General features: G+C 49.2%; 2 protein-coding genes across 2 annotated transcripts in view; one reads left to right on the plus strand and one right to left on the minus strand.

Moving 5' to 3' along the window:
• smarcd3a (SWI/SNF related BAF chromatin remodeling complex subunit D3a) overlaps positions 1 to 2,689 on the plus strand; it is a 30,663-nt gene extending 27,974 nt beyond the window's left edge. The window contains exon 7 of the mRNA XM_080193558.1: positions 2,373 to 2,689. Within this exon, the coding sequence (XP_080049684.1) occupies positions 2,373 to 2,426 (54 nt within the window). The 3' untranslated portion in view covers positions 2,427 to 2,689. The remainder of the gene's footprint in view (positions 1 to 2,372) is intronic.
• A 12,128-nt stretch (positions 2,690 to 14,817) lies between these two features.
• Positions 14,818 to 22,512, minus strand: part of LOC145346904 (chondroitin sulfate glucuronyltransferase-like) — a 50,903-nt gene continuing 43,208 nt past the window's right edge. Inside the window, exon 4 of the mRNA XM_080194780.1 lies at positions 14,818 to 19,407. Coding sequence (XP_080050906.1) covers positions 18,148 to 19,407 — 1,260 coding nt within the window. The 3' untranslated portion in view covers positions 14,818 to 18,147. The remainder of the gene's footprint in view (positions 19,408 to 22,512) is intronic.

The raw sequence follows: 22,512 nt of genomic DNA on the forward strand, positions 1-22,512 counted from the left end.
TATAACCCCCAATCCCATAAAACCCCATATACTCATCCAGAAGTCTTTTAAAAGACCCCAGCGAGTTCGCCTCCACCACCACTGACGGCAGCCGATTCCATTCACTCACCACCCTCTGAGTGAAAAACTTACCCCTAACGTCACTTCTGTACTTTCCTCCCCGCACCTTAAATCTGTGTCCTCTCGTAGCGACCATTTCAAACCGGGGAAATAGCCCCTGAGAATCCACCCTATCTATTCCTCTCAACATTTTATAAACTTCTATCAGGTCGCCTCTCAACCTTCGTCTCTCCAGGGAAAAGAGACCCAGCTCCCTCAACCTATCAGTGAGACAGTCAAACTTCCCGTCTCCATAACACCCACCACCGCCCCCCAGCTCCATAACCGCTCCCCCCCCCCCCACCCCCCACCCCCCCCCACCCCCCGCCCCGGCTCCATAACCCCCCCCACCCTCCCGGTCTCTATAACCCCTGTCCCAGTAACTCCTGCGGTGGGTTCCAGTGTGTGAAGTGTGGTCACTCCACTGAGGAACAGCCCAGGCTGGAGTGGGGGAACGAGGTGCAGAAACCCAACCTCACACCATCTTTACAGTCCGGGAGCCCCTGGGGGAGCGCCCGGTTTAACTGACCAGAGAGAACACGGTCCAGCTGATCGTGGCCTGACCCCCACTTTCATAGAACATAGAACATTACAGCGCAGAACAGGCCCTTCGGCCCACGATGTTAAAAAACAATGACCCTCTAACCTAAACCAATCCCTTTCCATCCATAAACCTATCCACGGATCTCTTAAACGCCCCCAAACTAGGCACATTTACAACTGCAGCAGGTAGGGCATTCCAATCCCTCACCACCCTCTGGGTAAAGAACCTAGCCCTGACATCCGTCCTGTAGCTACCCCCCCTTAATTTAAAGCCATGCCCCCTCGTGCTAGCTTTCTCCATCCGAGGAAAAAGGCTATCACTGTCCACCCTATCCAAACCTCTAATCATCTTATATGTTTCAATAAGGTCCCCTCTTAGCTGCCTTCTTTCTAATGAAAAGAACCTCAAATCCCTCAGTCTCTCCTCATAGGACCTCCCCTCCATACCAGGCAACATCCTGGTAAACCTCCTCTGCACCCTCTCCAAAGCCTCCACATCCTTCCTATAATGTGGGGACCAGAACTGCACACAATACTCCAAGTGCGGCCGCACCAGAGTTGTGTACAGTTGCAACATGACGCTGCGACTCCTAAATTCAATCCCCCTACCAATGAACGCTTTCGTATCTGTCTGACTCCCCCGCCCACACTGCCCACCCTCCCCACCTCCATTCTGCCCTCCCCCACCCCCACCGCTCACCCTCCCCACCCCCACCGCTCACCCTCCCCACCCCCACCGCTCACCCTCCTCACCCTCCCCACCCCCACCGCTCACCCTCCCCACCCCCACCGCTCACCCTCCCCACCCCCACCGCTTATCCTCCCCACCCCCACCCTGCCCTCCCCCTCCACTGCCTGCATTCCCCACTGCCCTCCCCCCTCCACACCCCCACTGCCCTCCCTCCCCCTTCCACCCCCCGACTACCCACCCTTCCTCCCACCATCCTTCTCCCCCACCCCCCTGCCCCACCTCCACACCCCCTCCCCCAGCCCTTGATCCCCTGTTGTTCCGATCTCTGTCTAACTGCTCCCTGTGTATATTCAGTAACTCTGCTGCCGGACGATAAGAATTCCAAACAATCCCGATCTTCCGAGAGGAGACATTTCCTCTCGTTTCCACATTAAAGTTTTAAATTCTGTTCCCTGGTTCCAGTCTCTCTGACGGGGGGGGTGGGGTGGGGGTGGGGGGTGCGGGGGTGGGGGGAGCGCAGTAAGAGGTCTCACAAACACCAGGTTAAAATCCAACAGGTCTATCTGGAATCACCAGCTTTGGGAGCGCTGCTCCTTCAGGTGAGCGGGGCGAAGGGGCAGTGCTCCAAAAGCTGGTGATACCAGATAAACCTGTTGGATTTTAACCTGGTGTTTGTGAGATTCCTTCCTGTCTTGTTAGGGTTTACCCCTTTGTGCTGTGTTTGAAGAACAATGCATGACCAGGGGGATTTCACAGTAACTTCATTGCAGCGTTAATGTAAGCCTTACTTGTGACTAATAAATAAACTTTAAAATGTTTTCTCTCAGTGTGCAAGGTTAATATTTATCTCCAAACCATTTCAATGACCTGTTGCTGATCCCTGTCAGTATCTCGGCGCCAGTCACTGGGATCTTCCTGTGCCCAGTCCATTTTCTTGCAGGAAATGGAGGAGATCCCTGTGACGGCGGGGGGGGGGGAGGTTGCTGGAGGAAATGCAAGTTCTTCCTTTCCTAACGAGTTTCCCCCCTTTTCTCTGTAGATCCAGCAGCGAAGACAGGAACTGGAACAAGCCATGGGAGTGCGCAACACCTAAAGCTCCCACTCAGAGAATCGATCCCACTGGAAAAGACGCGACACTGCCCCCCCATTAAACTGTTACCGTCCCCCCCCCCAAACCCAGTGTCACTCTCGCCCTCCTCGCTCTCGCCCTCCTCGCTCTCGCCCTCCTCGCTCTCGCCCTCCTCGCTCTCGCCTTCACTTTCTCAACTTTTCTCCCTGTATCCCCTCCCCCAATATTCCACTTGCTGCCTCCACATCGGATCTCAGCCCCAGTCACCGGTCAGTGATCTCCGGCCAGTCAGTGATCTCCGGCCGGTCAGTATCTCAGCCCCAGTGACCGGTCCGTGATCTCCGGCCGGTCCGTGATCTCCGGCCGGTCAGTGATCTCCGGCCGGTCAGTATCTCAGCCCCAGTCACCGGTCAGTGATCTCCGGCCGGTCAGTGATCTCCGGCCAGTCAGTGATCTCCGGCCGGTCAGTATCTCAGCCCCAGTGACCGGTCCGTGATCTCCGGCCGGTCAGTGATCTCCGGCCAGTCAGTATCTCAGCCCCAGTCACCGGTCCGTGATCTCCGGCCGGTCCGTGATCTCCGGCCGGTCAGTATCTCAGCCCCAGTGACCGGTCCGTGATCTCCGGCCGGTCCGTGATCTCCGGCCGGTCAGTGATCTCCGGCCAGTCAGTATCTCAGCCCCAGTGACCGGTCAGTGATCTCCGGCCGGTCAGTGATCTCCGGCCAGTCAGTATCTCAGCCCCAGTGACCGGTCAGTGATCTCCGGCCGGTCCGTGATCTCCGGCCGGTCAGTGATCTCCGGCCAGTCAGTATCTCAGCCCCAGTGACCGGTCAGTGATCTCCGGCCGGTCAGTGATCTCCGGCCGGTCAGTGAGCTCCAGCCGGTCAGTTTCTCAGTCCCAGTCACCGGTCAGTGATCTCCGGCCGGTCAGTGATCTCCGGCCGGTCAGTGAGCTCCAGCCGGTCAGTTTCTCAGTCCCAGTCACCGGTCAGTGATCTCCGGCCGGTCAGTATCTCAGCCCCAGTGACTGGTCAGTGATCTCCGGCCGGTCAGTTTCTCAGTCCCAGTCACCGGTCAGTGATCTCCGGCCGGTCAGTATCTCAGCCCCAGTGACCGGTCAGTGATCTCCGGCCGGTCAGTGATCTCCGGCCAGTCAGTATCTCAGCCCCAGTGACCGGTCAGTGATCTCCGGCCGGTCAGTATCTCAGCATTTACCAGTTGTTATAATCAACTTTCTTTTCCCAAAGGTAGGGGAGTCTAAAACCAGAGGGCAAAGGGTTAATGTGAGAGGGGAGAGATACAAGTGTGCAGAGGGGCAATTTTTTCACACAGAGGGTGGTGAGTGTCTGGAACGAGCTGCCAGAGGCAGTAGTAGAGGTGGGTACAATGTTGTCTTTCAGAAGCATTTAGATAGTTACATGGGTAAGATGGGTATAGAGGGATATGGGCCAGAAGTAGGTGATTGGGATTAGTTTAGGGGTTTAAAAAAAAAGATAGCCTGGACTAGTTGGACCGAAGGGCCTGTCTCCCTGCTGTAAACCTCGATAACTCTGAGAGCTGGTGTTTGATCCAATGTTTTTTACTGGTTCCAGCGGCAAAATCCTGGGATCCAGTTCCACAGCTGAGGGCAAACAGGGTGAGAACTGGAAACCTGTACTGACCGGACGGTGCCCTGTACTGACCAGACGGTGCCCTGTACTGACCGGACGGTGCCCTGTACTGACCAGACGGTGCCCTGTACTGACCGGGCGGAGCCCTGTACTGACCAGACAGTGCCCTGTACTGACCAGACAGTGCCCTGTACTGACCGGGCGGAGCCCTGTACTGACCAGACGGTCCCTGTACTGACCATATGGTCCCTGTACTGACCGAGCGGAGCCCTGTACTGACCAGACGGTGCCCTGTACTGACCGGGTGGAGCCCTGTACTGACCAGACGGTCCCTGTACTGACCAGACGGTGCCCTGTACTGACCAGGTCTGGGGGGGGGGGGAGGAGGGGACAGGCAGGGGGAGAGGGGGTGAGGGAGCCTTGCAGTTCTCCCTCCATTCACACTAATCGATTAACACACCCCCCACGAAGCAGTGAGTCGGAGAACAAAAAGGGAACAGATCAGACTTCACACACCGGGTTTTAACTCTGTCAGGTGATGTGGGGGTCACTGGCTACACCAGTAATTACTGCCCATCCCTAATTGCCCATGTGAAGGTGGTGCGGGGGTGGGGGTGGGGGGGGGGGTGGGGGCGGGCTGTCACCTCGAACCTCTGCAGTGTAGGTGCACCCTCAGTGCTGTTAGGGAGGGAGTTCCAGGATATTGACCCAGCGGTCAGGGTGGTGAGTGGGGTAGAGGGGAACCGCCAGGTGCCCCCAGCTATCTGCTGCTCTTCCTGTAGTACAGCTGGTGGGTAAAACACAGACTTTCATCACCTCATCACTGAGTTTAAATAGACACCAACTCCATTCTTCCTGGATCATGTGACCATCAGGATTGTAGAGGGAAAAAGAGAATGAATATTTCACTGACCAAATCCTCTGTATCTAACCCCGTGCTGTACCTGTCCTGGGAGTGTTTGATGGGGACAGTGTAGAAGAAGCTTTACTCTGTATCTAACCCCGTGCTGTACCTGTCCTGGGAGTGTTTGATGGGGACAGTGTAGAGGGAGCTTTACTCTGTATCTAACCCCGTGCTGTACCTGTCCTGGGAGTGTTTGATGGGGGACAGTGTAGAGGGAGCTTTACTCTGTATCTAACCCCGTGCTGTACCTGTCCTGGGAGTGTTTGATGATGGGGGACAGTGTAGAGGGAGCTTTACTCTGTATCTAACCCTGTGCTGTACCTGTCCTGGGAATGTTTGATGGGGGTCAGTGTAGAGGGAGCTTTACTCTGTATCTAACCCCGTGCTGTACCTGTCCTGGGAGTGTTTGATTGGGTCAGTGTAGAGGGAACTTTACTCTGTATCTAACCCCGTGCTGTACCTGTCCTGGGAGTGTTTGATGGGGGACAGTGTAGAGGGAGCTTTACTCTGTATCTAACCCCGTGCTGTACCTGTCCTGGGAGTGTTTGATGGGGACAGTATAGAGGGAGCTTTACTCTGTATCTAACCCTGTGCTGTACCTGTCCTGGGAGTGTTTGATGGGGGACAGTGTAGAGGGAGCTTTACTTTGTATCTAACCCCGTGCTGTACCTGTCCTGGGAGTGTTTGATGGGGACAGTGTAGAGGGAGCTTTACTCTGTATCTAACCCCGTGCTGTACCTGTCCTGGGAGTGTTTGATGGGGGGACAGTGTAGAGGGAGCTTTACTCTGTATCTAATCCCGTGCTGTACCTGTCCTGGGAGTGTTTGATGGGGACAGTGTAGAGAGAGCTTTACTCTGTATCTAACCCCGTGCTGTATCTGTCCTGGGAGTGTTTGATGGGGGGACAGTGTAGAGGGAGCTTTACTCTGTATCTAACCCTGTGCTGTACCTGTCCTGGGAGTGTTTGATGGGGGACAGTGTAGAGGGAGCTTTACTCTGTATCTAACCTCGTGCTGTACCTGTCCTGGGAGTGTTTGATTGGGTCAGTGTAGAGGGAACTTTACTCTGTATCTAACCCTGTGCTGTACCTGTCCTGGGAGTGTTTGATGGGGGACAGTGTAGAGGGAGCTTTACTCTGTATCTAACCCCGTGCTGTCCCTGTCCTGGGAGTGTTTGATGGGGGACAGTGTAGAGGGAGCTTTACTCTGTATCTAACCCCGTGCTGTACCTGTCCTGGGAGTGTTTGATGGGGGACAGTGTAGAGGGAGCTTTACTCTGTATCTAACCCCGTGCTGTACCTGTCCTGGGAGTGTTTGATGGGGACAGTGTAGAGGGAGCTTTACTCTGTATCTAACCCCGTGCTGTCCCTGTCTCTGACACTCTGAGGTCTCAGTTGATGCCACTCTATTTGTGGCTCCACTCTCTGCAGGTACAGAATCCATTTGCTTGCTGAGGAAGTGTTGCCATGGAGACATGGAGAAATGTCTGTAATGTATAGAGCCAACACAAGCCCTGATTTTTGCTGATTTTGGAGATCTGTTGAGGGATTGGTATTGTTCAGGCAGTGTGAGAGTGAATGTGGACACTTTTATGTTAAACACAGGTTACAGTGGGTTATGTAACTCTCCTGATGCTGGTTTGTATGATGGCTGTGTGTGGTGATTCACTGGCTGGGGACTTGCTGAAACAGTGTAGATTCTCTGAAATGGCCTCACAAGCCATTCAGTTCAGGGGCAATTTCAGATGTGCAACAAACACTGACCCAGCCAGGTCCCCCCCCCCCTGTATCCCAGCCAAAACGTACTTGGCCACAGACTGCATCCTGGTTCTGCTCCCTGCAGGTTACCCCAGCACCGACACCAGCTGGTATTTAATTAAATTCATAAGATCTTACAGCACATGAGGACATTCAGCCTATCATATCTGTGCTAGCTCTCTGAACCATCTATCCAGTTAGCTCCTGCTTTTTCCATCTTGCTTTGTCCTGTTTAAAGTATTGGTCCAAATCCCTACTGTTGACTCTGTTACTCTGTTTTCGCTGGCCTGTTGGACGGGGGGTGGGGGGAGACAGTGACATAGTGGTATTGTCATTGGACTAATTACGCAGAGACCCAGGGCACCGCTGCGAGGTCACAGATTCAAACCCCATCACGGCAGATGGGGAAACCTGGAGCCAATAAAAATCTGGAATTAAGAATCTACAGATGACCATGAAACCATCGTCAATTACTGGAAAAACCCAGCTGGTTCACCAATGTCCTTTAGGGAAGGAAATCTGCCGTCCTTATTGGTCTGGCCTACATGTGACTCCGGAGCTACTCTGATCTGCCCCTCCGAGGGCAATTAGGGATGGCCACCAGCTAGCAATGCCCATGTCCCATGAACAAATCCAAAAAAAAGATGAAGGAGCCTAGACCCAGCAAGACATTGGTGGAATGATACAGGGAAGGGTGGGGGGGGTGTCTTTTTAAATTCCACATAATCTCTGAACCCCTTCAGGCATTGTTGGTGAGCTCAGACTTCTGGATGCATTGGGAAATCCCAGAGTGTTTCCGACACATTGCACTAATGGAATGCTGCAGTATAACTCTCAGCCAAAGGTCTTAGACCAGTGCCCGGCAGGGTCACAAATTCAAGTCCAGATAACACAAATTCAACAAAGCTGGGAGCTGCCACCGTGAAAGTGGAGAATCAGTGAGTTATTCTCCCATCTCCTCCCCCCCCCCCCCAACCCCCCGAATGCTCCAATTGAATCTGTCTCCACCACACTCCAGATCCTAACCAATCACTGTTTCCCATGTCCTTTTACCAGTTTATATCTGCCAATGGGAACAGTTACTCTCTGTCTGCTCTATCCGGATTTGTCATGATTTTGAACATCTCGATTAAATTTCCTCTCAACCTTCACTTCTCCGAGGAGAACCATCCCACCTTCTCCAATCTGTCTGTGTAACTGGACATTTCCTCATCCCTGGAACCATTTTCATGAGCTTTCCTGCACTCTCTCTCCAGTGCTCTCACAGTTCTGTGACAGCGCAGTGCCCAGAACGGGATGCGGTACGCCAGCCGAGGGCGAGTGTAACCACCTTGTTCCAATACCTTACACCCCTATTAACGGGGAGGGGGAAGGAGGAGTGAGGAGGACAACAACAGTATATTGGTATTGTTACTGGCCTAAGAGACCCAGATAATGTTCTGGAGACCCACCATGCCACCATGGCAGATAGTGGAATTTGAATTCAATAAAAATCTGGAATTAAAAAAGTGATCACAGAAACACTAATGTCACACAAACGAAAAGCCTCGGATACTATATGTTTTATTGACTGTGCTCTCTACCTGTTCCACCCACTTTCAATGACTTGTGCACATATACACCCTCTGCTCCTGCACGCCCTTAAGAATTTCACTCTTTATTTTATATGGTTTTCCATCCAAAATGAATCATTTGCTGTCGTGAATGTCATCTGCCACTTGTCTGCCCATTTCACCAGCTTGAATACATCTTTCACTCGCCTCCTCTCCGTTAGAAAATAACTCCTCAGGAAATCACTTGGGAAGCTGATATTTATTGCCCATCTCTGGTGCCTGAGAAAGCGCTGGTGAACTGTCCACTTGAACTGTTACACTTCTTACAGAACCATTGATCCCATGATGGTTGTTAGGTCGGGGATCCCAGGATAGCGACCCAGCGACGATGCAAGAAACCTTGCTGAAGGGAATTGGGATCGAGTGGTGCAAGCGCACAGAGCTTTGGGATCTGGGGTCCAGTCCAGCTCCTAACCACGGCAGCTAAACATCAGTGAGTGACCCCAAGCCACACTTGCTAAGTTCCTGTGAGAAACCATGGCTAGCTGATGTAGGAAATGAGATCAGTGTCACAAGGGTTAGATTCTGTGTGCTATTTACAAACTGTAACATCGCCAGAGTACAATATAGCTGTTCTCCTGCTATATTGTCCTCTGCATCCGCCAGGATTCTCCAGCATTGAGATTCCACACCTACAGGTGTTGCATCAAATCCAGACATCTTGCCTTTGGGAACTCCTCATTCCTTCCCACCCTCAGACTGAGCTCTGCACTTGCCCTTCTCCTCACGGAGATCCCTATGCTGGTTCAGCTATTGCTATCATTAAATATCTTTCTGAGAAGCAGTGTGTTGTCTTTGACACGTTTAGTGCCTGAATGTTTTCCTGTCTTGTTTCTAATCTATAAAGCTGTGTTGCTTTTTTTTTAGCTGAGTGCATTGTGCAAGATCCGCAGTGTACAATGTTCGAAATGTAACTGTGAATTTGCTTGACAAACGTTGTTTTGTAATTTGGGGGGGTGGGGGGGGGAAGGGGTACTCTTTTTTTTTGTAGAAGTGGAGATTACGTTCTGTAAACAAGCCGCTGACTTTAATAAAGAAATTCTGATGATATTGAAGACTCTGTGGAAATTGTCAGCCCACCATTCCACTGGCCCCAGTTGTCTGTGAAGCCTCAAAATAACACCTCTGCAAACAGAACTAAGATGACCGTTTGGGGTGAATCATTAACCCAGCCGATCCAGAACGTTGGCCTCATTCACCACTGGAATCGGGAGAATGGGGCTCTGTCTTTCCGGGAGATAGGGATAGGGTCACTCCCAATGGGTGTCAAATAACTCATCAAATCAACACCTTCAGAAAGCTGGAATGGTCCCAGCCTGGCCAAGCTCATCACTCTTCCTCAATGATTAACTGCACAGTTTGCCGTTGATCCAAACCGCAGCTGGAGTCTATGGCAGGGGATTAAATTCAAAGTTAGCACAGAGCAGACACCAGTGAACAGGCTTCCTGTTCCAGACCCTGCCTCGTTCCACAGGAATAAAACATGACATAGCATAAAACAGACTTATGAACATAAGAAATAGGAGCAGGAGTAGGCCATCTAGCCCTTCGAGCCTGCCCCACCATTCAGTAAGATCATGGCTAATCTGAAATGGATCAGTTCCACTTTCCCGCTTTCTCCCCATGACCCTTAATTCCCCTGTCTATCAGAAGGTCGCTTATGGGATACTTGCCTTTATTAACCGAGGCATAGAATGTAAGAGCAGGGAGGTTATAACGGAGTTGTATAAAACACTGGTGAGGCCATAGCTGGAGCACTGTGTGCAGTTCTGGTCACCACATTATAGGAAGGATGTGATTGCACTGGAGGGGGTGCAGAGGAGATTCACCAGGATACTGCCTGGGATGGAGAGTTTCAGCTGTAAAGAGAGGCTGATAGACCACAGTTGACTAACTTAGAGCAGAGAAGGCTGGGGGAGGACCTGATTGTGTACAAAGATTGAGTAGATAGGAAGTTTTCCCCTGAATAGAGAGGACTCAGTGATCAGGGACTTAGATTTAAGAGGCACGAGATTTAGAGGGGATTTGAAGAAATGTTTCTCTCCCGGAGGTTGGGGGGAATCTGGAACACTGCCTGAAATGGGGGCAGAGGCAGGAACCCTCACAATAGTTAACAAGCATTTAAATGAACACTTGAAATACCATAGTATACGAGCTTATGGACCAAATGAAGTGCATTTCATTCAATGCGAGAAGTGTAACAGGTAAGGCAGATGAACTCAGAGCTTGGATTAGTACTTGGAGCTATGATGTTGTTGCCATTACAGAGACTTGGTTAAGGGAAGGACAGGATTGGTGGGATAGAGGGGGGTGTAAAAGAGGAGGCGAAGTTGCAATACTGGCTAAGGAAAATATCACAGCTGTACTCCGGGAGGACACCTCGGAGCGCTCATACAACGAGGCAATACAAGTAGAGCTCAGGAATAGGAAGAGTGCAGTCACAATGTTGAGGGTTTACTACAGGCTGCCCAACTGCCAGCAGGAGATAGAGGAACAGACACGTAGGCAGACTTTGGCATGGTGTAAAAGTAATATGTTTGTTGTGGTAGAAGATTTTAATTTCCCCTAAATTGACTGGGACTCACTTAGTGCGAGGGGCGTGGATGGGGCAGAGTTCATAAGGAGCTTCCAAGGGGACTTCTTGAAACAGTTTGTAGATAGTCCAACTAGGGAAGAGACCGTACTGGACCTGGTATTGGGGAATGGGCTCGGCCAGGGCGTCGATGTTTCAGTAGGGGAGCAGTTCGGGAACAGTGACCATAACTCAGTAAGCTTTAAGGTACTGATGGATAAAGATAAGTGTAGTCCTCAAGTGAAGGTTCTAAATTGAGGGAAGGCTAATTACAACAGTATTAGGCAGGAACTGAAGAATGCAGATTGGGGACAGATGTTTGAGGATACATCAACATCTGGCATGTGGGAGGCTTTTAAGTATAAGTTGATAAGGATTCAGGACCAGCACATTCCTGTAAGGATGAAGGATAAGTATGGCAAGTTTTGGGAACCTTGGATAACGAGAGATATTGACAGCGTGTCAAAGAGAAAAAGGAAGCATTTGTCAAAGCTAGGAGACTGGGAACACATGAAGCAAGTGTGGAATACAAGAAAAGTGGAAAGAAACTTAAGTAAGGAGTAAGAAGGGCTAAAAGAGGTCATGAAAAAGCATTAGCCAGCAAGATTAAGGAAAATCCCAAAGCTTTTTATACATATATAAAGAGCAAGAGGGTAGCCAGGGAGAGGGTTGGCCCACTCAAGGACAAGAGAGGGAATCTATGCATGGAGCCAGAGGAAATGGGTGAGGGATTAAATGAATACTTTACATCAGTATTCACCAAAGAGAAGGATTTGGTAGATGAGGAGTCTTGGGAAGGATGTGTAGGTAATTTGAGTCATGTTGAGATCAAAAAGGAGGTGGTATTGGGGTTCTTGAGAAACATTAAGTGGCCAAGTCCCCAGGGCCTAATAGGATAAATCCCAGAATACTGAGACGCAAGGGAGGAAATCTGCATCCTCACTGGCTACACAGGAGGTCCCAGAGGATTGGAGAATAGCCAACGTTGTTCCTTCATTTAAGAAGGGTAGCAAAAATAATCCAGGTAATTACAGGCCGGTGATCCTGATATCAGTGGTAGGGAAATTATTGGAGAGAGGATTCACGAGACAGGATTTATTCCCACTTGGAAATAAGTGGACGTATTGGTGAGAGGCAACATGGTTTTGTAAAGGGGAGGTCGTGTCTCACTAACTTGATCGAGTTTTTCGAGGAAGTGATGAAGATGATTGATGAGTTTAGGGCAGTGGATGTTGTCTACATGGACTTCAGTAAGGCCTTTGACAAGATCCCTCATGGCAGACTGCTGCAGAGGGTGAAGTCGCAGGGGATCAGAGGTGAGCTGGCAAGGTGGATACAGAACTGGCTCGGTCAAAGACAGAGGGTAGCAGTGGAAGGGTGTGTTTCTGAATGGAGGGCTGTAACAAGTGGCGTTTCTCTGGGATCAGTGCTGGGATCTTTGCTGTTTGTAATATATACATAAATGATTTGGAAGAAAATGGAACTGGATTTATTAGTAAGTTTGCGAACGACACAAAGATTGGTGGATTTGCGGATAGCGATGAGGACCATCAGAGGATACAGCAGGTTATAGATCAGTTGGAGACTTGGCGGAGAGATGGCAGATGGAGTTTAATCCGGACAAATGTGAGGTAATGCATTTTGGAAGGTCTAATACAGATATGAAATACACAGTAAATGTCAGAACCCTGAAGAGTATTGATAGGCAGAGGGATCTGGGTGTACAGGTACACAGGTCACTGAAAGTGGCAATGCAGGTGGAGAAGGTAGTCAAGAACACATACAGCATGCTTGCCTTCATCGGCCGGGGCACTGAGTTTAAAAATTGGCAAGTCATGTTGCAGCTTTATAGAACCTTAGTGAGGCTGCACTTGGAATATAGTGTTCAATTCTGATCGCCACACTACCAGAAGGATGTGGAGGCTTTGGAGAGGGTACAGAAAAGATTTACCAGGATGTTGCCTGGTATGGAGGGCATTAGCTAGAAGGAGAGGTTAGAGAAACTTTGTTTGTTCTCACTGGAACGAAGGAGGTTGAGGGGAGACCTGATAAAATCTACAAGATTATGAAGGGCACGGACAGAGTGGATAGTCAGAAGCTTTTTCCCCAGGTGAAGAGTCAATTCCTAGGGGACACAGGTTTAAGGTGCGAGGGGCAAAGTTTAAAATGGACATATGAGGCAGATTTTTTACACAGAGTAGTGAGTGCCTGGAACTCATTGCCGGGGAGGAAGCGGAAGCGGATACGGTAGTGAGTTTTAAGGGGCATCTTGACAAATACATGAACAGGATGGGAGTAGAGGGATGTGGTCCCTGGAAGGGTAGGGGGTTTTAGTTCAGTCGGGCAGCATGTTTGGTGCAGGCTTGAAGGGCCGAAGGGCCTGTTCCTGTGCAGTAATTTTCTTTGTTCTTTGCTGGAAATTAGGATCACAACAAAAAGGTGCTTGGTGGCCAGCACAGACATGATAGGCTGAAAGGCCTCTTTCCATGGTATAAAGTTCTGTGACTCTATTTCACCTGTTTCCTATCTGTTCAAGATTCCAACTGTTAACTAGGCAGTAATTTCACAGACACTGGGAGCCCTCAACACACAGATTCAGATTGTTAGAATCTGACTGAACCATGGCAGGCGCTGGCTACAGCAGACAGCTCACACAATGTCTCAATCTAGCAGGTGTCGTGAAGGGCGATCCAGAACTTGGAAATCCTAGCTGCTCAATTTTCAGTGAGAGCAGACCATCCCTTAACGTGTTAACCAAAACATTCTTATATTGAATTGTATCTGCAGTCCAGCAGGGTACAGGGGAAAGGAGAGTCTGCAGTCCAGCAGGGTACAGGGGAAAGGAGAGTCTGCAGTCTGGCAGGGTACAGGGGAAAGGAGAGTCTGCAGTCCGGCAGGGTACAGGGGAAAGGAGAGTCTGCAGTCCAGCAGGGTACAGGGGAAAGGAGAGTCTGCAGTCTGGCAGGGTACTGGGGAAAGGAGAGTCTGCAGTCCGGCAGGGTACTGGGGAAAGGAGAGTCTGCAGTCCAGCAGGGTACTGGGGAAAGGAGAGTCTGCAGTCCAGCAGGGTACTGGGGAAAGGAGAGTCTGCAGTCCGGCAGGGTACTGGGGAAAGGAGAGTCTGCAGTCTGGCAGGGTATAGGGGAAAGGAGAGTCTGCAGTCCAGCAGGGTACAGGGGAAACAAGTTTCAGATGACCATTATTAACATACAGCACCTTCAGAGTGTTTTGGAAATTAGTAAAGAATGTTTGCAAAAGAAACCCTCTGATTGTTGCACAGGGTCAACACTAACAGTTTATAGTGGTGTGTCACTGCTCTTAACAGATACAACATATCGTTCATAGAATCCCTACTGTGCAGAAAGAGGCCGTTTGAATCTGCACCGAACATAACCCCACCCAGACTCCATTCCTGCAACCCCTCATATTTACCCAACTAATACCCCTGACAATAGGGTCAATTAAGCAATGGCCAATCAACCTAACCCACACATCTCTGGACCGTGGGAGGAAACTGGAGCACCCGGAGGAAACCCACAGAGACACAGGGAGAACGTGCAAACTCCACACAGACAGTGACCCGAGGCCAGAATTGATCCAGGGTCCTGGCGTGTGAGGCAGCAGTGCTAATCATTGTGCCACCCAGTTACAGCTTTTGAGACAAGATGTCATGGAAAAAAAAGATGGCGCTGGAGTGAAATGACTTCTTGTGAGCTTTCCCCAGTATACCCTCTAAATTCACCATTCTGCGCTTCTAAAACTAAATTCCAAGTCTTTTTAAACTGCCTAATAACGCTCTTTTGAAATCACTTGTAGATTTGGCAACTCTAATTACTGCACCCTCTCCTTTCCTTCTCCCCGATGTACTCTATGAACAGTATGCTTTGTCTGTGTAAGAAACAATGCTTTTCACTGTATACTAACACGTGACAATAATAAATCACACACACAGCCTGTGAGTGGCCCTAAACAACATCTTTTACTAAAGTGACCAGTCATTCTGACACAAGTGCAATACTTTGTTTACAGGAGAGCAGAAAGAATTTCCCAAAGCGTTTCACAGAAATGAAATTATTTCTGTGTGGGTACATGATTCAGGCAGCTTGCATACATATACACACGCTGTTCCAAAACAGCAGTCAGATGAGTGAGCAGCTGAACTGGTTGGTGAGAGACTGAAGCTCACAAAGCCACCCATGGAAATTCCATGGAGTTCCAAGTTCCATGGAATCGTTAACACCCACTTGAAGGGGATAAGAAGGGGCCTCAGTTTAACGTCTCAGAGAGACGGCAACAGTGACAGTGCAGCACTCCCTCAGTACTGCAGCTGTCCACCTAGATGGTGGACTCAAGTCTCTGGACTGGGACCTCAAACTGACAGCGGCGAGAGTCAGAGGTGAGAGAGTGCAAAGTGTTTAAGCTGGAATGCTGAACGGTAAGGAGAGTTCAGATCCTGCTGGAAAGTTGCAGATTTGGATTGTGTCTGGGGAGCTTTGCGTATAATATTTGTACGGAAACCATGGGAATGTTTTGGAATTACGAACAGCACATTAAGGTGCAAACAGCTGGAGAGAGAATCTCCCAATAATACAACAGGCTAGGAAGCAAGGTGCAAATCAAATCTGCGACACAATCTAATCACTGGTCATTACATACAGAAAACAAAACACAGTCTTATCCCCAGCCCTCAATCTTCGATTCACTGGGTCCCACCGCTCCTGAAGGGAACTCATGGGTTATGGATCCAGAGACCAAGCACCTCACTGAGGTGGCTGTTAGCTACACGTAAAGCTAGATAGCCAGGTGTAGACAGGGTTTTTATATGTTGAGTAAGAGGTTGTTATTCTTATTGAATGTCTGTATTCACACACATGGAGATTGCTGTATTCAGCATTTGCTTCAGGAATGGAAACTGTGTTTGAGTCTCTGCTCTTGGGAAGCTGTTGGAAATCACAGTGACAGAGGCCCTGACAGAGGCAGGACTTCATCCTAGGCCATTCCACATGGACAAACACAACAGAATGGGGCAGAGCTCTCAACAGCTGCAGCTACCCCCTCGGGACACCGCCCCTCTCCCTCATGACCCTACCTCTCTCCCTCAGGACGCTGCCTCTCTCCCTCGGGACCCCGCCCCTCCCCTGGGGACCATGCCCCTCCCTCTCCTGACATCTGAACCAATTAAGAAGGAAATGAAACAAATAATGGCCTCACTCTCAGTGTCAAAAGGGAACCGTTAAAATACATTTCTTACAGCAACAGAGACCCACCCAGAGCTCCCGGAAATCTGTAATGTCTGCAGGAGCAGGGTGAGTGCAACAGTCCTTTCAGCCCGAGAAATGGGCTGGAATCCAGTTGACGGTGATCACATGGATCAGAAGACAGACACTCCTTCCCAGTGCTCACCTACTGGCTGGAACTCAATCAATCTGTCACTTCCCCAGTAAACAGAACAAAATGAATTGGAAATCGCACACGAGAGGCCAGTGGATGAAATACCTTGCGTGGTTCATACAGCTTTTCCAAGATCAGTCAAGAACGGAGCTGTAGGGTCTGTAACCCCAGCTAAGAGGGAATTGGCAGCATTGATATCAGTGCCCAGTGGGGGAAGGTGCTTCTCTTATCAGTCCTCACATTCCTCAGCTCGCTGACGCCTTTCCATCTCTCACTGTTCCTATCTAACTCTACAAGGTTTCCTCTATTAGCAAGACAGAAGGTGATCACACAGCCAGACTCTGCCTTCATTCAAAGGTAAAGAATTGGAGCCAACTTTCTGAGAGGTGAAGGCCGTGCAGCAGAGATTTACCAGAATGGAACCAGGGAAGTCAGCCAAGTGGAGAGGCGAGAGAAAGCATGACCTCTCTCTTTAGAGCAGAGAAGGTTAACAGGAGATTTAACAGAGGTGGTCACAGCGGCAAAGGGTTTTGAGAAAATAAAGAAGGAGAACGTGCTCCCTGTGGCAGGAAGGTCAGTATCCAGAGAACACAGGTTGAACAGAGTTGCTGAAGGAAGCAGAGGGAAGGTTTGGAATGTTTTTCACCCTGTCAGCGATTTGGAAGGGACTGTCTGAGAGGGAGTGGGAGATCTTCCAAAAAGAGAATTGGAGAAACAGCTGGAAATGAAAAAACTGCCGGACTAGGGGCAAAGAGCAGAGGGGGAGTGCGACCAAAGAGCCAGAATGAACAAGATAGAGCCGAATGGATTTCAATGCTGTTTCAGTCTTTGGGTACCAGCATTTTCCTTCTGGATAACCGGATCAGGATTAATGGCTGCACTGTCTGCTACTGTTTCCCTGCTCATACAAAGCAGCAAGGGAGTTATTAACACACACAACACCTGAATGCATCAAATCTAGATTCACTTTAGAAATCAAACAAAACTGAACACAGGGTGAAGAGGTGAGGTGTGAGATGGATCAAAATCCCAGGGATTGGAAATTCGGAATGTTTTTGCAGAACTTCGCCGAAGGAAACCAAAAGAGCGGATACTGTCCATAACTGAAGAGCGTGTATGGAGTAAGGGGTAGGAGTGAGCTGGATGGGCAGAGTGGCCTTTACTTCTTGCGTGCTTTTCCAAATTTCTTACTGACTGCAGCGTATCTGTTGAACACTGGGTGTAAGACTCGGTCAGTTTACTGAAAGGGGAAAGAGTCAGCAGCAGATTTTCATCTGCTTCCTCTTACAATCGGTTTATTTTCCAGGAATTCTGTCCGTTCACTGAAGTGAGAGATTTGAGCACCGGACAGCGGCCCCCCCCCCCTCATATCAAATTCAACATCTTTAAGACACTGACGAAAGCTCCGATAACTAAAGCCCTGAATGCAGCACATCACCAAACCCGAGTCAATCACACAAAACGGAAACTGGGCAATTGTGGAAAATTTGGGTGACATAAGTTTGCAGATTGTGGGAGAAGGAAAGACCGAGAGAAAGGAAAGGATATCTTGATGGATTGCAATGGCCCAAAATTCCAAATCTTCATAACGAGCAGAGATTTCCATATGGTTGATCTTGATAGTAATGCCTCTAGCGCCCTGGTTCATAGACTGTAACTCACCTTGCCCAGGGAAATCTAATTAATCTCAATTTTGATCCCTGACCTGGTGGCTGGTTGCTGTGGGTGGGGAAGAGTGTACCAGATTTCCATTACCCCCAGGCAAAGGGGAATGGACTTGATTGAGGATCCCAGAGATTAAATGCCAGTGTCTAACTGACAACTACCATTAGTTCCCAACTTCACATAAAATACTGCAGTCAGTTGAGTGCCATCACAGCCCTCATGTCAATGTCAGGTCTAAGTGCTGTTGGCTTGCTCTTGCTCAAACATGGCCAGTGCCAGCTGGGAGCGTGATGCCAGTCCTTCCAGGTTGCTGAGGACGCAGTGATGGTATACCTCCTCACTCAGCCGAGGGTTACAGGTGCGGTGAGTGTATTTCTGCACCAGAGCAGGTTCCACCGGCCGGAAGACATGCAGGCCTGAGTATTTGATGAACACGTCGTACACCTCCATGCTCTCGAGCAGCTCGTCATTGTCCAGGGCGTCAGCGGCCATCTTGGTCCTGGCTGCCATGTAGTCCGAGTTGAAGAAGCAGGCTTCACTGAAGACTCGCCGGTCAAAGTGACCATCCTTCTGGAACTCGGCAGAGGAGGGGGTTTGCTGCTCTCGGTAAATGATGGCCGGGTTATACTCTTGGAAGTGAATGGGGAAGAAAACCTGCCAGTTATTTATGGTGTTCATTCGGCAGCGGTTTAGGAACTCGCCACTGATCTCAGTCCAGACACTGGCGATGAAAAACAAGGTATCTACTGGGTGCTTCTTGGAGATGATGTCCATGATCTTAATCTGGGAAGGAACATCCGTCTTGACGCTGATCCAGGGGATTTTGACATCAGAGTATCGCTTCTCAATCTCAGCGATGGCGGACTTGACGCCGGCAAATACATCGTTCTGGCTCACACGCTGTGCGTCAAAGGGGTCGTAGATGAAGAGGAAAGTCAGCAACATGTTGTCGTGTACGTCCAAGGCATTCATCGAATAGGCCTCCAGGAAATTGTTCACGTAGCCTTCCTCATGTACCGTCAGAGGCAGGATTACCTGCACCCGGGTAGCCTCGGTCACGTAGGGCATGGGGATGATCTCCACGCTGCCGAGGGGCCGCAGCAGGCTGACCCGCTTTGCAATGGCACGGCTGTAGCCCTTCTGGGTGTGTGCTTCCAGCATCAGGTCAAGTGTGTACTCCATCCCCCGGGTGGGGTCAAAGCGACGGTAACCGTTGAGAAGCTGCCTCTTGCGGAAGCGCAGTGTGGGCTGGTACTTCTCATTTAGCTGCTGCACTGCAGTCTCTATGATATCACTAATATCTGCCTTGTTGATGCCTTGGAGATCACATTTCGGAGCTCCTTCCACACATGAGTAAATCTGCTCCTCTGTGAAATAATCCCAATTTATCACCTCAAAACGGGTTCGGGGTTTGAAGGGAGGGTTGATGCCGATTGGCCAGGAGGCCCCTGCTTCCCCCTCTGGGGTCAGTTTACTCAGGTTCTTTATTTCCACCTGTAACACAAAGAGAGAGAGAGAGATTAGCATCCTGCAATCCCAACTCTCGAGAAACCCAAACAGCCCAGCCAGGAGCTGCAGTGAAGGACGTCAGTGAGGTTGTAGAAAACAGGAGGATGGAAGAAGAGAATTTTGGTGAAACAAGTGCAGGATGCTGATTTTGTATTTTTACATTCTTCCTTAGAGAACAGGGTGATGTAGTGGGAGGATTCATAAAGATTACTAACATGACAATATAACACCTCCTTGTATCTTTGAGAACAATGTGAAGTACTGAGTTAAAGTTTATTTATTAATCACAAGTACACATTAACTTACATTAACACTGCAATGAAGTTACTGTGAAAATCCCCCAGTCGCCACACTCCGGCACCTGTCCAGGTACACTGAGGGAGAATTTAGCACAGTCAATGCACCTAACCAGCATGTCTTTTGAACTGGGGGAGGAAACTGGAGCACCCGGGGGAAACCCACGCAGACATGAGGAGAACGTGCAGACTCCACAGACAGTCACCCAAGCCGGGAATCGAACCAAGTCCCTGGCGCTGTGGGGCAGCAGTGCTAACCACTGTGCCACCCACACGCTAAATGAAAGTTTAGAGGCTGCGGGTTAGGTGGAGTAGACAGGGAGAAATGTTTTTGACAGGCAGCTCAGTAACCAGAGTGCACAGATTCCAGACCTTTCAGAGGAAACAGGAGCAAGGAGGGGACTACTATCCAAGGAGGATAGTAGTGGGAACTTGTGCATGGAGTCAAAGAGATAGGTGAGGCGTTGAATGAATACTTTTCAATGATCATTAAGGAGAGAGGCCATGTTTTTGAGGATGATTGCGTGATACAGGCTGATGTTCTGAGGGAAGATGTATTAGCAATTTTGAAAAACCTCAGGGTCGATAAGTCCCCTGGGCCAGATGGGATACACCCTAGGATATTTTTGGAGGCAAGGGATGAGATTGCGGAGCCTTTAGCTTTGGTCTTTGGGTCCTCACTGTCCATGGGGATAGTGCCAGAGGACTGGAGAGTGGTGAATGTTGTTCCTCTTTTCAAGAAAGGAAATAGGAATGACCATGGCAATTATAGACCAGTTAGTCTTACTTCGGTGGTCGGTAAGTTAATGGAAAAGGTCCTGAGGAATAGGATTTATGACCATTTCGAAAGATACAGTTTAATCCAGGATAGTCAGCACGGTTTTGTGAGGGGTAAGTCCTGCCTCACAAATTTAACTGAATTCTTTGAGGAGGTAACTAAGTGTGTAGATGAAGGTAGAGCAGTTGATGTCGTATACGTGGATTTTAATAAAGCGTTTGATAAGGCTCCCCATGGTAGGCTCGTTAAGAAGATAAGGAGGTGTGGGATAGAAGGAAATTTAGCCGATTGGATAAGTAACTGGCTGTCTCATAGAAGACAGAGCGTGGTGGTGGAGGGAAAATTTTCAGACTGGAGGCCAGTTACCAGCGGTGTACCACAGGGGTCAGTGCTGGATCCTCTGCTATTTATGATTTTTATCAATGACTTGGAAGAGGGGGCTAAAGAGTGAGTTAGTAAATTTGCTGATGACACTAAGATTGGTGGAGTAACGGATAAGGTGGAAGGCTCTTGTAGGCTGCAAAGAGACTTTGATAGGATGCAGAGCTGGGCTGAAAAGTAGCAGATGGGAGTTTAACCCTGATAAGTGAGAGGTGATTCATTTTGGTAGGACAAACTTGAATGCGGATTACAGGGTCAATGGCAGGGTTCTGAGGAATGTAGAGGAACAGAGCGATCTTGGGGTTCATATCCACAGTTCTCTGAAGGTTGCCACTCAAGTGGATAGAGCCATGAAGAAGGCTTATAGTGTGTTAGCGTTTATTAACAGGGGGTTTGAGTTTAAGAGCCATGGGGTTATGCTGCAAATATACTGGACATTGGTGAGATCACATTTGGAATATTGTGTTCAGTTCTGGTCACCTCACTATAAGAAGGATGTGGAAGCATTGGAGAGAGTGCAGGGGAGATTTACCAGGATGCTGCCTGGTTTGGAGGGTAGGTTTTATGAGGAAAGGTTGAGGGAGGAGGAGCTTTTATCTTTAGAGCAAAGGAGGATGACAGATGATTTAATAGTTTATAAGATGATGAGGGGGAGTGATAAAGTGGACGTTCAGAGACTATTTCCTTGGGTGGATGTAGCTGTTACAAGAGGGCATAACTATAAGGTTCATGGTGGGAGATATAGGAGGGATGTCGAAGGTAGGTTCTTCACTCAGTGGTCGGGGTGTGGAATGCACTGCCTGCTGTGATAGTGGAGTCGGACACTTTAGGAACTTTCAAGCAGTTATTGGATAGGCACATGGAGCACACCAGAATGATAGGGAGTGGGATAGCTTGATCTTGAGTTTGGACACAGCTCGGCACAACATCGAGGGCAGAAGGGCCTGTACTGTGCTGTACTGTTCTATGTTCTACAAATAATGACCTGTGGATTTTGTGATAAAGTAGATGGAATTAAAGGACTCAAATTCTCAAAAAAATGTAAAAGCTCCTGGAAATCGAATCAGAATTGAAATCAGTGTCTCCATCAATGGACACGAAGTAGAAAGGGTGGAGAGCTTCAAGCTTTTAGGTGTCCAGATCACCAACAACCTGTCCTGGTCCCTCCATGCCAACACTATAGTTAAGAAAGCCCCACCAACACCTCTACTTTCTTAGAAGACTAAGGAAATTTGGCATGTCCACTACGACTCTTACCAACATTTACAGATATACCATAGAAAGCATTCTTTCTGGTTGTATCACAGTTTGGTATGGCTCCTGCTCTGCCCAAGATTGCAAGGAACTACAAAATGTCATGAATGTAGTCCAATCCATCACTCAAACCAGCCTCCCATCCATTGACTCTGTCTACACTTCCTGCTACATCGGTAAAGCAGCCAGCATAATTAAGGACCCCACACACCCCAGACATTCTCTCTTCCACCTTCTTCCGTCAGGAAAAAGATACAAAAATCTGAGGTCATGTACCAACCAACTCAAGAACAGCTTCTTCCCTGCTGCCATCAGACATTTGAATGGACTTACCTCACACTAAGCTGATCTTTCTCTACACCCTAGCTATGACTGTAACAC

This window comes from Carcharhinus amblyrhynchos, chromosome 8 (genome assembly GCF_965287045.1).
Source record: "Carcharhinus amblyrhynchos chromosome 8, sCarAmb.v2.hapA, whole genome shotgun sequence".
NCBI lineage: Eukaryota > Metazoa > Chordata > Chondrichthyes > Carcharhiniformes > Carcharhinidae > Carcharhinus > Carcharhinus amblyrhynchos.